Source organism: Macaca fascicularis, chromosome 6 (genome assembly GCF_037993035.2).
Source record: "Macaca fascicularis isolate 582-1 chromosome 6, T2T-MFA8v1.1".
Lineage (NCBI taxonomy): Eukaryota > Metazoa > Chordata > Mammalia > Primates > Cercopithecidae > Macaca > Macaca fascicularis.
Window position 1 is genome coordinate 83,608,395 of NC_088380.1, and position 13,830 is coordinate 83,622,224.

At 34.8% G+C, this 13,830-nt stretch overlaps 1 protein-coding gene across 15 annotated transcripts in view; it reads left to right on the forward strand.

Annotated features, from left to right (window-relative positions):
- Nucleotides 1-13,830, forward strand: part of TENT2 (terminal nucleotidyltransferase 2) — a 73,718-nt gene that overhangs the window by 23,566 nt on the left and 36,322 nt on the right. For 6 of the 15 annotated variants that reach the window (XR_012413767.1, XR_012413766.1, XM_045393933.2 and 3 more), the window contains 6 exons: nucleotides 3,995-4,109; nucleotides 4,250-4,341; nucleotides 5,991-6,057; nucleotides 8,292-8,361; nucleotides 12,107-12,183; nucleotides 12,552-12,680. Coding sequence is in view for 12 of the 15 variants with exons in the window: in XM_045393933.2 (XP_045249868.2) it covers nucleotides 3,995-4,109; nucleotides 4,250-4,341; nucleotides 5,991-6,057; nucleotides 8,292-8,361; nucleotides 12,107-12,183; nucleotides 12,552-12,680 (550 nt within the window). In the remaining 3 variants the exon portion in view is untranslated. Of the gene's footprint in view, nucleotides 1-3,994; nucleotides 4,110-4,249; nucleotides 4,342-5,978; nucleotides 6,058-8,291; nucleotides 8,362-12,106; nucleotides 12,184-12,551; nucleotides 12,681-13,830 lie in introns of all 15 variants that reach the window. The other 9 variants (XR_012413765.1, XM_005557254.4, XM_005557256.4 and 6 more) reach the window with 3 other exon arrangements.

Genomic DNA, 13,830 nt, shown 5'->3' on the forward strand with positions numbered 1-13,830 from the left:
ATAGATTTCTAAATATTTCATGCTTTTTGCTGCTATTGTGAAGTTTTTAAAAAGTAAATTTTTAATTGTTGATAGTATATATGCTTTAAGTAGTGAATTATCTGTTTAGAAAATTAAAACGAGAAAAGGCCTTGGTTTTTTATATTATGTTAAACATATTAGTTTTGTTTACACATTCTTCTGGTGTGCTTTATTGTCTGTAGAAATGTTACTCTACAGCCTGGGCAAAATACTGAGAACCTGTCTCTCAAGAAAAAAAAATTAACCAGATGTGGTACTGCACACCTTTAGTCCCAGCTACTTGCGGGGCTGAGATGGGAGGATTGCTTGACAGGAGGTCAAGACAGCAGTGAGCTCTGATTGCGCCATTGCTCTCTAGTCTGGGCAACACGGTGAGACCATGTATCAAAAAACAAAAAGTTGCTCAATGTATTCTCATTTTTCTTACAAATACTTTGTATGGAAGTTGATTAGAATACTTTCAGGCGTTATTTCTTCAATTTTTTCTTCTCTCCTCTCCCATTCTTACCTCTTTCGAGATTCCAGTTCTTTCTGTTACTTGTCTTTGAGATGGCTTTTTCTGTACTACTTTCATTTTATTTTATTTCAGTGTTTTTGAGACAAGGTCTTCCTCTGTTGTCCAGGCTGGATTACAGTGGTGTGATCATGGCTCACTGCAACCTCGACCTCCCAGGCTCAAGCAATCCTCCTGCTTCAGCCTCCCTAGTAGCTGAGACTACAGGCACGCACCACCATGCCCAGCTAATTTTTAAATTTGTTGTAGAAATGAGGTTTTGCCATGTTGCCAAGACTTGTCTCGGATTCCTGAGCTTAAGCGATGCGCCTGCCTTGGCCTCCCAAAGTGGTAGGATTATTGGCGTGCTCAGCCACTATGCCCAGCAGTGTGCTACTTTTATGTGGAGAGGGTTGAGCAGGCTAGCTTTGTGGCTCTAGGACTTCTCCTCTTCTGTTTTTTTTTTTTTTTTGTGACGGAGTCTTACTCTTGTCACCCAGGCTAGAGTGCAGTGGTGTGATCTCAGCTCACTGCAAGCTCTGCCTTCTGGGTTCAAGTGATTCTCTTGCCTCAGCCTCCCGGGTAGCTGGGACTACAGGCATGTGCCACCACTCCTGGCTAATTTTTTTGTATTTTTAGTAGAGATGCTGTTTCACCGTGTTGGCCAGGATGGTCTCGATCTCTTGTCCTTGTGATCCACCTGCCTCGGCCTCCCAAAGTGCTGGGATTACAGGCGTGAGCCACCACGCCCAGCCCTCTTCTGTTCTTGTGTAGTATTCAGAAATATACTTCCTGAGTGCCTTTGCTTTTTTCCTTTCCTACTTTTATCTAGAGCGGAATTTTTTACCCTCTGTACTATTGGCATTTTTACCCTCTGTACTATTGGCATACCCTCTGTACTATTGGCCAGATAATCTTTGCTGTGGTAGAGTTGTCCTCTGTATTGTAGGATGTTCAGTGACATCCTGGCCTCTACCTACTAAATGCCAGGGACTTTCCCTCTGCCCTGCCTGGTCCTGTTATGATGACGAAAAATGTTTTCATATTCATATGTCCACTGAGAGTCAGAATCATTTTACACCTTTCCTTTTCTCCTGATGGCTCTGTACTGTCCAGTTTAAGTTTCTCTTCCTGGTAGTTTCTGCTGTTGCTTTTTCTTGGAAGGGAACCTCATTTTGTTTGGAGGTCTCTGATCTTTCTGTGGTCCCCTTGCATTTACCTATGAATTGTAGCCTATGAAGCTGCTTGCCTATTTTGGTTGTGGTACATTGATGTGGGCTGCTTAGTTTGGTGAGTGAGGGGGAGAAGGTATTACCTATAAGCAATTTGATTTCTGCATGTTCTGTTTTTAAGACTGTTTCAAATCCCATTCCCTTTTCTTTTACCGTGTCTGATACCGTGTGAATCTTGCTGCTGTTGGTATTTGTCGCACTCCTGAGTGTTCATGATGAATACTTGGTCAGTCAATTGTGTTTTATTTTTTGGCCACATTTTGGTTTGGTTTGATCTCTTTGATTTATTCTCCTAGTTGCTCTGTCTTTTGTGGGGTGGGTATTCAGAGATTTTAAAGAAAGTTATGCTTCTTTCATTGCCAAATTGCCTAGAATGCCTCTGCCTTCTTAAAATGAGGATCCTAAATATGTGAAAGACAACATTTTTCATGATGGGTGATATTTTTGCCTCATTATGGACTATAAGGCAGTCCTAGAGAGGGAGAGATTGAAAATACAAGAGCAGGACTGAAAAACTGGTAGAGGTGTTTGTGCCCTTAAGGTGACCAGAAGGCTTGAATACAAAATTATTGGTAGAGAGATTAGCTTTGAATGGGGAAAAGGGCGCCTTTCCCCACCCCCCCAAATATGTTTGATTTTAGGTCTGTGGTTAAGCGGCTGAGGAATATCGCATTTGGTATTCTCAATTTTCGTAGTAAACTTTAACTGTATCTGCTAGAGAAAGGGAGATAAGTTTAGAGGGCTTGAAGAAGATAGTAAACGTTTTGGAATGGTATAATGAAAAACAGAAGCGATATCTAACCAAAGACTTGGAAGAAATTGCTAAGTGATGCTAAGGGCCAACCTAAGACTAAACTTGAAATACTCCAATTTTATAATTTTAATTTTTTTTTTCAGTTTTGTCTCTTAGCAACTTAGATGTAAGAGCAGAGAAGGTGTTTTTTTTTTTTTTTTTTAATTGACCTAAGATTAGGGTTTTGTAGGACAAGTATTAGAACATGACAAGGTAGATAATGTTGTTAAGGCATGATAAGAGAGTGGTTCAAGGGATGCACTGTGTGGTGTAGACTGCATAGGTAAAGAAATAACACCATTTAGGTACTGATGGCTTGGCGGAAAAGGGAGGATTCAAAGGAATCTAGATCTCTTGTGGTTGTAGAGCAGGTATGAGGAGAGTGAGAAAGTGTGAATTGGATAGGAGATTGAAGCCAAGATAGTATATTGGAATTTAAAATTTCAGAGCTAGAGCAGTTCCAGTTTATTGTAAAGACCACATTATAGGAGTGTATACTGATGAAGAATACTGGAGGAAATAAAAGTCCAGAAACGGAGTATGTCGTGATATATAGCCCATTTCAAATAGGGAAATCACCTATGTTGATGGCAAGAATTGGGCTAGAGGGAAAAGTGTGAACCAGATCAGTAGATAAAAGGGTGGTAGGGTCAGTTGTGATGGCTCACACCTGTAATACCAGCACTTTGGGAGGCTGAGGCAGGCGGATCACTTAAGGTCAGGAGTTCGAGAGCAGCCTGGCCAACATGGCAAAACCCTGTCTCTACAAAAATCGAAAAATTAGCCGAGTGTGGTGGCAGATGCCTGTATTCGCAGCTACTTGGGAGGCTGAAGTAGGAGAATCGGTTGAACCCAGGAAGCTGAGGTTGCGGTTAGCCGAGATCGCACCACTGCATTCCAGGCTGGGCGACGAATAAGATTCCGTCTCAAAAAAAAAAAAAAAAAAAAAGGTGGTAAGTACATGGCAACATGAAGTTAGGGTTCAGGGCATTATTACAAGAATGGGACGGGGTGGTTTGCATGAGCCCAGAAGACCAGGGACTGTAAATACTTTAGGCTTTGCCACTCACATATTGTTTCTGTTGCATATTCTTATTTGTTTGTTTTCATAATCCTTTAGAAATGTAAAAAAATTCTTTGCTCAGGGGCCATACAAATACAGTGAGCAAGTGTTAAACAGTTTGCTGACCCATGGATTATTTTTATTATGAAGTATCTGTGTCTGTACTTTTCTGTGAGTTGTAAATTTTACTTTGTAAAATTTATATATAGTTTTTCAGACCATTCTCCTCCTGTACTTGAGTAATAGTAGCTTTGTTTTGGAAACTATTAAGAAGATAATATATATTCCCTTTTAAAATAGTGTCAATATAATTAATTTATACTTCTCCAAATGGCAATTACTTTTACATTGCTGAACAAAACTTTTACTTTTTTTTTTGCGGTGGATTCAAGTTGAGTCAGCAGATACTGGAGTTATTTGAAACATGTCAGCAGCATATAAATGATTTAAAGAAGAAAGAACTCTGTCGAACCCAGCTGCAGAGAGAAATTCAGCTGTTATTTCCACGTATGTTTCCCTATTTTGCATGCCCTTTAGGTATATGGTTTCCTATTTTAAATTTTATCTTTTTTTTTTTTAATAGGCACAGAACCAGTGCACCTTGTTTAGATTTTAAGTACTCTTACTACTTTCTTCTGTTTCTTTAGAAAGCAGACTTTTTTTGGTTGGGTCCTCTTTAAATGGATTTGGTACCCGGAGCAGTGATGGTGATTTATGCCTAGTTGTTAAGGAAGAACCAGTAAGTAAGGAAACATTTATTCCAAGTGTGTTTCTCGTGTTAATGGGTTAAGAAATTTTACATAAAAGTCATTGAGGAAAAAAATTTGCTTTGTTGTGATTACTTCTTTGTATTTTGTTTACCATAATTGCAGGAAACCTAGGAAATTTTTTATTTTTAAGGCATGTGCACAATAAGCTAAGTAATAGGAAGTATAGCATTAATTTAATTCTAAGTTTTTAAAGTGAGATGGCTTCACTATGTGTTGTTTTTTTTTTTCAAGAACTCTGCCTCTGTTTTGAAATGTCATTAGTTTGGATATGTTATCAGGATGCAGCAAAGAAGAGCATGTGGCAATATTATTTTCTTGATATATTTCCTTTCCATTTGAATTCTCAGTGATTCTATTTTTAATCTTTACTTTTTTTCTCCTTGAAAATGCTTGTTAAGGGAAAATAGGTTTCACTGAAATTTAAAATAAGACTATCATGTTTATTAAATTTAAAATATTTTTCTCTGACATTTTGCCTTTGTTTTTTTTTTTTTCTTTTTCTTTAGCAACGATACTGTGTTATTTAGTACAGGTTGAGTATTCCTTATCTAAAATGCTTGGGACCAGAGTTTTTTGGATTTGAGATTTATTTTTTTTTTTGGAATACTTGCACTATACTTAACATTTGAACATCCCTGATCCAGATCTGAAATGCTCCAATGAACATTTCCGTTGAGTATCATGTCAGCGCTCAAAAAGTTTCAGATTTCGGATTTCAAGTTTTTGGATTAGGGATGTTCAACCTGTAGTGTGTTTACCTGAATTTCCAGTTAACTGATACTCCTGTGTTTAATACTGCAGTAATTGGTTTTCGTTAAGCTGACTTGAGGCAGCCTCTTTAAGATGCTGAGGTTTCTTCTGAACTACCAGTGATTAAATTAAGCTCAGTGTAATTTTAATATGCCTTATTATGTTTTACATCTTTAAAAATACAAAAAATTATTGAATGTTAATGTATAATTTTACTATTCATATTATTCCACTAGCAAAAATGACTTCTAGTTACTGCAAATCAGAAAGAGATTTATTCCAGGAAGAATATTTTTCTAGGCTTTGAAATCATATAAAGAGAAAGTTTAAAAAAACCTCACATTATTAACAGTGGAGAATACAAGGGTTGTAATTAAAACTTTTTTGTGCTGCTAGATTATACTCACGCACATCCCACTCATCCTCTAGTCTTATTCACACGTCTAAATCATGTTGTCATAGCTTTTACACAAACTGAGGCACCATGGATATGAAACTATCCTTGAGCAGCTTAAGATCTAGATAAGGCTAAAATTCTGTTTATTTTTGTTGGAGGTTGCTTTTTGTACAGTGTTATACTGAAGGGAAAAATGACATAAATGGCTGTTTCAGAATTTCTTTGAAAACTGCTTTTAAGCTTAAAATCAGGAATTGATTTAGAAATGTAGATGTGAAAGATAGCATTAAAGGTTGATTTTTTCTATAATTTAGAAAAATAAGTTTCCTTGGGTATATTGAAAAATAACTCCAAAGGAAAGTATATCTTGTATGTTTTGTTTTTGTTGAGATACGTTAGGAAAATGAAACATTAAGCTGAGAAAGATAATGAAAAAACACTTTATTTTTAACTTTTCAGTGTTTTTTTCAGGTAAATCAGAAGACTGAAGCACGGCATATACTCACCTTAGTCCATAAACACTTCTGTACTAGACTTTGTAAGTCTGACATGCCTCAAGTTTGTATGTCACCTGACATAACTTTATTTAAAATGCCTCTTACGTTATCTTCTGGTAAGAATTTTTTATTCTGGTCAGGATAGGTATAATATGGATCCTTTTTTCCAAATGAATTTCTTTTAACTTTTGATTAAAAAGAAGAGTGATCATTTATTCAGCATATCTTTATGGCTCTTACTGCAAAATATACCACCTGCTGCAGTGGGGGGGATTCAAAGATATGTAAGTTTTAGTTCTTTTTCTCAAAAGTTTATAGATTGTTAGGGAAATTAAAGCATGAATATAAATAGTTGTAATAACAGAGTATCTGTGAAAAGCTAAAAGTGTTGATACACATAAAGTCCAGATGAGAATTTCATCTGGCTTGCAATGATATGCATCTTTACTTGTTTTAAAAATAAGATCACTGAACATGAGACCTAAATGTATGACTTCAACAGAAAGCAAATTGTTGACTTAAGCCATTTTATTTTACGAATTTACTTTTTGAATACACTGACTCTAAACAGATTTTAATCCACATGTTAAGCCATCTCAAATAATTTCTTTTTATATAGAATTTTATAGAAAGTTGAAGTTATCCTGTGTGATATTGGAAAGACACTTGTTCATTTGTTGAACAGACATTCATTATATGCCAGACTTTGAGCTGGAATGTACAAGTCAAGTAACAAGTCACTGTCTTTGAATAACTTACATCTACTGTAGAAGAGAAATAAATGAAGTGATTTATTTCTTTGGACCTAGGCTTCTGCATTCTGAATTATTCTGTAAAATAAAGAATAATTCATACCTAAGTGGATTTTTAATAGCTGTTTGAATCAAAATATTAAAAACGGAAGGTACCTTAAAGATCATGTAATTCACATGAATTTTTTTTTTTTTCTTTTTCTTTTGGTTATTTTTAATAGTTAAGGAAACTGGTGATCAATGGATTTAGTAACTTGCTTGGACTATAGTTTGTTGGTCTCAGAACCTGTACTTATTACTCAAAACTTTTAACTCCTAATTTTATTTTTCTGAATTCCTGCACATAAATTCTATTTTGAAGCTTGATATAGTCTTTTTTTTTTTTTTTTTTTTTTTTTGAGACAGAGTCTCGCTCTCTCACCAGGCTGGAGTGCAGTAGCACGATCGCAGGTCACTGCAACCTCCCCCTCCCTGGTTTAAGCGATTCTCATGCCTCAGCCTCCCTATTAACTGGCATTACAGGTGTGTGCCACCTCAACTGGCTAATTTTTGTATTTTTAGTAGAGACGGGGTTTTGCCATGTTGGCCAGGCCTGTCTCAAACTCCTGGCCTCAAGTGATACATACACTTTGACCTCCCAAAGTGCTAGGATTACAGGCGTGAACCACCAAGCCCAGCTGATATAGATTCTGTAATTTTGATGGTAAAACATTATAACAGAAAATTTTCGGGTTTAAAAAAATCCTGGTACTACTTTTTCTGTAGTTAAAAAATTAGAAAATTACTCATTTGGGAAAGATTTTCAGAATTGCATTTTTATACACTTCTGTATTTTCCTAATTTTCTATGATAAGCATGTATTACTTTCAACTCAATAATTTTTTAGTTTGATGGAATAAAAATATGTATATACTTTTATTATATGTTGTATATGATATGTGTATATATGTAATACATATGTGTATATATTTGAATTTCCTGTCAACTGATACTCCTGTGTATAATAGCACAATAATTGGTGTTCACTAAGCTGTTCTGAATTTTTCACTTGTAGAGATCATGTGTATAATAAATATATGTATTTTTCACTCATAGAGATCACACTTACTGAATGCATCCAAGCCCCATGTATCATGTTGCAAAGCATTTCCACACATAAGACTCTGTAAATATGATTTCTATAGTTACCATGATACCTTACTCTGTGCTGTACCAAAATTAGCTATTCCCTCTGCTGCTAGCTTAGATATATTTTCACTCTTACAGTGATCTGATGAACTTCTCTATAGATACTATATTAGACCACATTCCTGAAAATAACCTTAATATAAAGCCCCCTAAATGATATTACTGGAGCCTCCAACCTTAGAAGAACTTGATAATGTCCTTGCTTGTATTCTTTTTCACAGACGTTTTCTTAAATTATTTTAGCTTAGTAAATACTATTTTTTTAAAAATGTGCATTGGAACACTCTGAATTCTAGAAACATTTGCCGATATTCACATTATCTTTTGTCTTTCAGCGGGCTACATTGAGAGACCTCAGCTGATTCGAGCAAAAGTGCCAATTGTGAAGTTCAGGGATAAAGTCAGGTAAGTAATCAATGAGCTTTCTTTTTCCAGTTCCTTTAGATCATTTTTAGATACTCATCTGATAAAGATAATTAAGAATTGTATGTTGTAGCACTACAGTTTATTTTCATCAGTTTTTAGAAATCATTTGACTTGGTGTTTGAAATGGTTTTTTAAAATTGAGCGATATTTTATGCTTAACTATACTTAGCTATTCTGCTTGACATTTTGAATATGTGAGACTATCCAATTTAAAGAGTATGTACATATTTGTATTTTAGATTTTTAAATGATCTCTTGCCTTTTGGAAGTAATGCGTTCTGAAGAACATAATTAGTGAAATTTGACATACTAATATCAAGGGATTTGTTGTAAATACAATTATGATTAAACAAGTTATGTTTCATTTTAATGAAAGATACATATAATACCTAGAGAATAGATAATGAACGAACAACAGCAAAATATACTTGTTCCATTTCAAAATTTATATTTATATGTTCTACCAGCTTGGGTTCTGAATTTCTTATGGGCATTAGAATTGGGATCTTTTATATAATATCTGAATGCAAAATGTAAATAGATGTTGATTATTTCATTCAACTGATTTGTTACTGTTTTTTAAAAATAGAATTGTGACAGATTTCATAAAATTTGTCCAGTTTTACAAAATTAATACTGAAATTATGCCCCCCCACACACATTATTGATCCTTATCTTTCATAGATTGTGTTTGCACCAATTTGCCTACTTGCTAAAAGTTATTTGTAACTCTCCACATGAATATTCATACGCTTTAGCAGTCATTTCATGGGCATACACAGAGTGGTGAAAATTTCAAATCACCCAATACCATGTTTCCAGCTGAGATAGAATTAGGTGACACACTGTCTTCTTGTTCAGCTTCGTACTGTAAACAGATAACCTCCTCATAGTCTAATTAATGCCATATTTTTCACATTTTTGTGCTTTTTTTGCTTTTTAAAATGGCCCCCAAGCATAGTGTGGAGTTACTTTCTAGTGTCCCCAAGTGCAGGAAGGCTGTGATGGTGCCCTATGGAGAAAATATGTGTTAGGTAGGCTTTGCTCAGGCATGAGTTACAGTACTCTTGGCCATGAGTCCACTGTTAATGAATCAACCGTATGTATTAAATACAATGTCTTCAAACAGAAGCACAACATAAAACTTGGTTACATATTGATGAGTTTATGAAAATGTGACTAGGCTGGCAGAAACCTAACCCTGTGCTTACCCTAGGAGCAATGATATATAGTATTTATTAATTCAGTGTTTGCAGCAACTTTATAGAATGTGGCTACTATGAATGATGAAAATTGACTGAATATATATATTTTAAACAAACTTTAATGGCTGGCTCAAGCCATTCCTTTATATATCTAAACATCAGTCAGATCTATAAATACTTATTAAATTTCTGCCAAGTAAATTGTGTCAGATTTTCCTAAAGCAGATATGAAATATATAGGGAGATAAAACATAAAGTTATTATCTAATTATAAGTTTTTAATAATATATGGTTGTAGTTATAGTTACAAAAATAGTTTTATTCTTTTTCTGTTTTAAGATTATCATACAAACTTTTTTTGTTCTTAAGCATTTTTTTTTTTTAAGAGACAGAGTTTTACTGTGTTGCCCAGGCTGGAGTACAGTGGCATGATCATAGCTCACTGTAACCTCAAATGCCTGGACTCAAGTGATCCTCCCATTTCAGCCTCCTGAGTAGGTAGGACTACAGGCACACACCAACACACTAGGTTAATTTTTGTATTTTTGGTAGAGACAGGGTCTTGCCATGTTGCCCAGGCTAGTTTTGAACCCCTGGCCTCAAGCAATCCTCCTACCTTAGCCTCCCAAAGTTCTGGAATTACAGGAGTGTGCTGCTATACCTAGCCAAATCCTACTTCCCAACAGAACCATATCTCATGAATATTTGGTTATATCATTAAGTATTGTTCTACAGCTCATTTTTAATGGCTTTATATTTTTTCATTGAGTGATAAGTAAGTTGTCATTAACTTAACCATTCCCCTGTGTTTGAACATTTGGTGTGTTTCTAGTTTTTAGATAACATAAATAAGCATTTTGTGCATAAATTCTTTCCATATTGAGGATCACTTTTTTAGTATTTCTAGAAGTAGTATTGAAGCAGGGACTATGGATATTTTTAAAGCCCTGAATTCAATTTTGGAAAAATTTTTAACTGCAGACTAGTTGCCATCTATGTGTTTTTCTTTTCTATTGAGTTACTATATGGATGCAGTACAAATTGGCTTCAGTGTTAGACTTACACAAACACAAAGAATAACTCTATTGTTACTGTAAGTTTCCCAAAGCCAAATAATGTATAATATCTGAAGTGTTAATACTACTATTCATTTTTATTAATATGCCTGGGTAATGGAAAGATTGTAAGATTTCTTTTGTTCCCCCAAATAAGAAAGACTGAAATGGTAGATTTCAAATTTTATACTTAAAATCTGTAATTAATATAGAAAGATTTCATTTTTATTTTAGACAGTCTTTTCACAGAAAAATTTAGTATTTATAAGTTGGGATCTCACATGGGTATAAGTAGAACTGACTTACAGAAAGTAATCCTTCGTTTTTGTATGAGTTTAGCCGTTTTTTGTAGATTGCGTCATTATTGCCCTATTTTCTTTTTTTTTGTTTTTTTTTGAGACGGCGTCTCGCTTTGTTGCCCAGGCTGGAGTGCAGTGGTGCAATCTTGGCTCACTGCAAGCTCCACCTCCCGGATTCACACCATTCTGCTGCCTCAGCCTCCAAGTAGCTGGGACTACAGGCGCGCACTACCACACCTGGCTAATTTTTTGTATTTTTAGTAGAGACAGGGTTTCACCGTGTTAGCCAGGATGGTCTCGATCTACTGACCTTGTGGTCCGCCCGCCTCGGCCTCCCAAAGTGCTGGGATTACAGGCTTGAGCCACCGCACCTGGCCATTGCCCTGTTTTTTAAATTATGAACTGCATATATTTGCTTCCAAATAAATAATCATTATGTGTTTGAGTATTATAGATAGCTTTTTCCAGGTATCAGTAGCCAAATTTGACATGATACTGTAATTTACTAGCCATTTTAGAGGAAATATAATGTGTAGACAGAGCTTTTAAATTTTTTTCCCCTGCATTTTATTTGGCTTTTTATTTCTGTTGTTTTAAAGTATATGATGCTATAATTCCAGATCATTTGAGAATGTATAACTTAATGGGATAGCTTGCTCAGAAATGTTTTTGGTCACATAGTTTTGTTTATCTGGAAACGATTGTGAGATTTAAACATTTTCAGCTGGATATGGTGGCTCCTACCTATAATACTGGTGATTTGGGAGGCTGAGGTGGGGGGACTGCTTGAGCCCAGGAGCTTGAGGCTGGAGTAAGCTATGATTATGCTACTGCACTCCAGCCTGGGCCACAGAGCGAGAGTCCATCTTTTTAAAGAAAAAAAAAAAATTTTTTTCTTTGGGGTAATTGGAGCCTTAGCAGTATGTTACTGATTTTTCCACTAGTCTTATTTTATATTTTCAGTACTCACCAAATCACATCAAAATAACATACTGAGTATTTGTTCATTCTTATTTCTTTAGTGTGTCATGTTAAAAACACAGGTCTATGGCCTTTGGGCCCATGCTATTTTGCATCATGGGATGGATGAGCATTAATTTAGTTATTAGGAAGGAAGTGTTTTTGTTCTTCAGCTAAAGTTTATTGTTTTTTTTTTCTTAAATAGTTGTGTGGAGTTTGACCTGAATGTAAACAATGTTGTTGGAATAAGAAACACATTCCTTCTCAGAACTTATGCATACCGTAAGTTTGTGGTTTGTTTATAAAAAATTAGCCTCTTTTTTCTTTATTCATTTTTAAAGATGTTTGTCATAAATAGTGACATCCCTTTAGTTGTGTTTAAGTATATCTTATTTTATTTGTATATGTTGCTACACTAAAATCATATACTATCAGTTATAGGTGAATCAAGTGGCATTTTAATAATTGGTAATTTTTAAAAGGTAACTAAGGTGAGTTTTAGACATAAGACACATTTGTGGTGAACAGACACAGTGTTTAATGTACACAGAGACAGTGCTCTTTATTTTGGCATGGATCTGGGAAATAATGTAAACTTTCAAAGAAACTATAATGTCTCTTACCATGTTAAGTTTTAATTTTACTTTCAGTTGAAAATCGAGTTCGTCCGTTAGTGCTGGTGATTAAGAAGTGGGCAAGTCACCATCAGATAAATGATGCCAGTCGTGGTACTTTAAGCAGCTATAGTCTTGTATTGATGGTTTTGCACTATTTACAAAGTAAGTATAATGGGGTTTTACCCAATTTTTAAAAGTAAAAGACAGTTAGCTTTATTATGGTGTTTTCTCTGTTGACCCTATTTGCAAATAGTATTGTTTTAAAAGTTCTTTCTAGAGTCCACAAAACACATTTCCTGTTTTGTTGTTTTGGACAAATGTTTTAAAAGTGTTATTCCTTGGAAAATATTAAGAAGTTTCACTGTTTTTTTACTTTTTGAAAGTTTTTTTTATAGTCACTTTTGTTTTCAAAGAACTTTCACCACTGTATTGTGGACCCATTATCTTGAGGCAGACGAATGTTCAAAAGGTCTATAAAAGTTAGTTCAAGCACTGTTCATCATATTTTTAATTTTTAATTTGAGACAGGGATTAAATGATTTTCCTGTTGGTTAAAGAAGCTTTTAATCTGAGTTGCTTTCCTCAACTAGATTTTATCTTTATAGGACTGTTGTATCAGTTGGCTCCCAAATTTTAATTTTGTCTGGTTAGTCATTGTTTATAAGGCCATTCTGGTAAAAGCCATACTTTTGTCGCATGCATAGTGACAAACAGTAATAAGCGAACACCTGTAATTTGGACCATTCATTAGATAAGTGTGAGAATTTTTATGGTATTGAAAATTTCCTAGAAGTATGGGACAGACTGACTAGATCTAATTGAAATCCTTACTTTCATATTTCTCAAAAATATCTTATGTATACAACAATCTAAGAAATAAACATTAAGCCACTTTATATTTTCTACTTAGTTGGACATCAAGAGTTGTTAAAAGATGGATACATCTACTGTTTTGTAGTTATTAGACCAGGAGACTGAGATGTTTAATGACTAACCAACTGAACATACGAATAAGTGGTGACATGAGGACCAAGTGAAAGACTTGGTGTGAATGTAGTAGAAGATCATTTGCCAGGATGTCTGGGGCTTGATCTGTTCTGGATTGATGATATTTCCACAGTTTAGAGTCTCGGTTTCCAAAGATTACAATAATAGGAGAAAACATTTTAGCATATATAATACTTATTTCTTCATTCCATGAATATGTATAGAATACCTACCAAGAAAATGTTAGGTATTCTAGGATCTGAGAATACAGCAGTGAACACAATACAAAAACAATTATCTTCTTCATGAAGCTTACATTTTCGAC